Source organism: Alexandromys fortis, unplaced genomic scaffold (assembly GCF_014885135.2).
Source record: "Alexandromys fortis isolate MF-2015 unplaced genomic scaffold, M_Fortis_MF-2015_v1.1 scaffold_39, whole genome shotgun sequence".
NCBI classification, from domain to species: Eukaryota; Metazoa; Chordata; class Mammalia; order Rodentia; family Cricetidae; genus Alexandromys; species Alexandromys fortis.
In genome coordinates this window covers 13,226,338-13,229,293 of record NW_026067918.1, presented here as the reverse complement: position 1 = coordinate 13,229,293, position 2,956 = coordinate 13,226,338, and the positions used below count along the sequence as shown (strand labels likewise).

At 59.2% G+C, this 2,956-nt stretch overlaps 1 protein-coding gene across 1 annotated transcript; it reads left to right on the top strand.

The window, feature by feature from the left end:
* The first annotated feature begins 345 nt into the window (after positions 1–345).
* Arhgdia (Rho GDP dissociation inhibitor alpha) lies at positions 346–1,590 on the top strand. Its single transcript, XM_050140359.1, is given in 4 exon segments — positions 346–557; positions 689–1,068; positions 1,157–1,220; positions 1,305–1,590. Coding segments are annotated over 4 exon segments (834 nt in total). The 5' UTR covers positions 346–367; the 3' UTR covers positions 1,505–1,590.
* Positions 1,591–2,956: the final 1,366 nt, after the last annotated feature.

Genomic DNA, 2,956 nt, shown 5'->3' with positions numbered 1-2,956 from the left:
TGGGATTAGAGCCTGGGCAGCTGGGGGCAGCAGGAGGCCCCAAGGGAGGTAGTGATCCATCCGCCAGTTCAGTTCGGTCTGGAGGCTCCTCATTCTTTAAGGGGAGGAAAGGTGTTTTGCTTCTGTGAGGCACAGGCTGTGGTCCCCATTTTGTTGCTTGTGATGTACCTAGGGTGTCGCCCTCTCAGCTGAGCCTCTGAGTTAGTTGAGCAGTGGCAGCAGCCTCCTGTGTCCTCACGAAGTTCCCCACGCGTGTTTACCTCCATCATTCCCTGCCGGTGTCAGGGTCTCCCTAGGGTGGAAGGCCTCCAGGCGGCCATCGTCCCACTCACTCCCTACCCACAGGTGTCCCAGGCTAGCGGTGAGCATGGCAGAACAGGAGCCCACTGCTGAGCAGCTTGCCCAGATAGCGGCCGAGAATGAGGAGGATGAGCACTCCGTCAACTACAAGCCCCCAGCCCAGAAGAGCATCCAGGAGATCCAGGAACTGGACAAGGATGATGAGAGCCTTCGGAAGTACAAGGAGGCCCTGCTGGGCCGAGTGGCTGTCTCTGCAGGTAGGTGGGTTGGAATAAGGATGTCACCTGACCCTGCCACCACCCCCTTTCCAGTTGGCCTCCCTCCCTTCAGAGAGTTGAAAAAAATCTAAGGAATGGGGCCCTGACTCTTGACGACTCTTACTCTCCAGACCCCAATGTCCCCAACGTCATTGTGACCCGCCTGACCTTGGTGTGCAGCTCTTCCCCGGGCCCTCTGGAACTGGACCTGACAGGTGAGTGGGTCCTGGAGTCCCTGGGTGGGGCAGCTGGCATCCAGTCGCTGCCCCTAAAAATACTTTTCTGCACTGGTGCCCTCTGGTGGGACAGAGGAGAAGTGCAACTAGGTGCTCTCCAAGGCTCTGCTTTGTGTCAAGGAAGGGGCTGTGGGAAGTGAGTGTGGGGGCAGGGTGGGAAGCCTCCAAGCCTTCAGCTGAACCTCCTCCCCAAAACAGGTGATCTGGAGAGCTTCAAGAAACAGTCATTTGTGTTGAAGGAAGGTGTGGAGTACCGGATAAAAATCTCTTTCCGGGTAAGGGAGAGGCTTCGTGAGGCCCGGCAAAGCGGGGCAGAGGAGCAGGACTGGGGAGCCAGCTGACCCTTGCTCTGTGTTCCCACAGGTGAACAGAGAGATTGTGTCAGGCATGAAGTACATCCAGCACACATACAGGAAAGGGGTCAAAAGTAAGTGGGTGCACTGTGGAGTGGGAGCTTGTGGGTTTGGGGAGAGGCTCACAGCACCGTGACCTTGTCCTTCCTGCCCCGCAGTTGACAAGACTGACTACATGGTCGGGAGCTACGGACCCCGGGCTGAGGAGTACGAGTTCCTCACACCCATGGAGGAGGCCCCCAAAGGCATGCTGGCGCGGGGCAGTTACAACATCAAGTCCCGCTTCACAGACGACGACAAGACTGACCACCTGTCCTGGGAGTGGAACCTCACCATCAAAAAGGAATGGAAGGACTGAGTTCCAGCTGGGAGGCGGGCAGGGCGACGGACAGACAGAAGGACCGACATGCCCCATCCCAAACCCCTACCCCCGCCCCCCCAAACCAAAGTGCTGACAGGACCCTCCCTCACCATTCCTCCCTGGTCCTCTCAGGCAGGCAGCTCTTCTGTCTGCCCCTCCTCCACCTCCTGCCTGCAGGCCCCTGTGGTCTCCAGTGTCACATTGCTGCTTCTGCCTGTGCGGTGGGGGAGGGGTTCCAGCCCAGGCCTCCAATCTGCTGTGTCCCTCCAGGTTCCCTCTGTCTTCCCTTCCTCAGGCCCTGGCTTCTAGAATGGAATGGAACACTGGGTTGCCCAGCCCAGTTGTCTCTGCCCCAGCTGAGCTAGGTTGCTCGGCGTGGGCAGGGTTGGGCTGTCTGTCCTTTAGCCCCACCACTCCCTGGCCAGGTCATCCATCACTGTCAGTCACTGTCTAACCATGATGCCTTAACATGTGGAACGTGTACTGGGGGCCGTCGCTAACTCTTAACTCCCCTGTCTGCATGAGCATGTGGTCTCCCCTGTCCTTGCCTTGTCTGCCATCCCCATCCTGGTGACCCACCCACGGAGGCCTGGGGTGCTGCTGTTGCTTCCTGCAGGCCTGGCCAGCTCTTCCCCCTCCCCGTGGCCAGGGTTGGGGTGGCTCCAGTAGCTAGGGGAGGGTCAATTGCCAAAACACAATGCCTCCAGCCCCATCTAGGAGGCAGGATAGGGTGCCTCATTCCTCTGCCTTCTCTGTCCTTAGAGGCAGCACTCGAAGCCCCTGCCCCAACAGAGAGCCCCTGAGGGACAAAGCCAGCCGAGCCTTACTTGTCTCACCTGGGCCCTAGGGCCTGAACCTCGTGCCTGGCCTGTCAGTATTTATTGCCTCCATCTGGGCCAGCTGGCCTGATGCCTCTGCCCTGGCTCTTGGTGCCACCATCCCTGGGCAGGCCCTCCCTGGACCCAGCCAGGACAAACGTGGGACCAAGTGCACACAGTTGGGAGCTGTCTCCTGTGCCTCCCCTCCCCCTCCCCGGTCCCCCGTGTGGAGTCTGCCAGGCCTAGGCCTCAACAGGCAGAGGAGCCTGTCCCTGCTTCTCTTCTGACTGGGAAATAAACACCCCTGAAGGAGTCTGGGGTGGTGTGGTCTATGCTCCTTGTGGGGCTTGGAGGGAATGGCAAGGCTCCCGTGGTGGGTGGAGTTCTCTGGCTAGGGGTGGCCTGCTGCTCACAGCCTTGTTGTGTCTTTGCTACTGGCTTCCTGTAGAGAAGTGAATATAAAAGAAACCCCGGAACCATGGTGACCTGACTCATTAATCTAGACCCTCCTGGGAGTTGGCCCTGGGCACAGAGGGATCACTAGGGTCAGCACGCCCTAGCAGGAGCTTGTCCTCAGGATGTAGTCTCACCGGCCACGCCTGGATGTCTTCACTTGGGTTCTCTCACACAG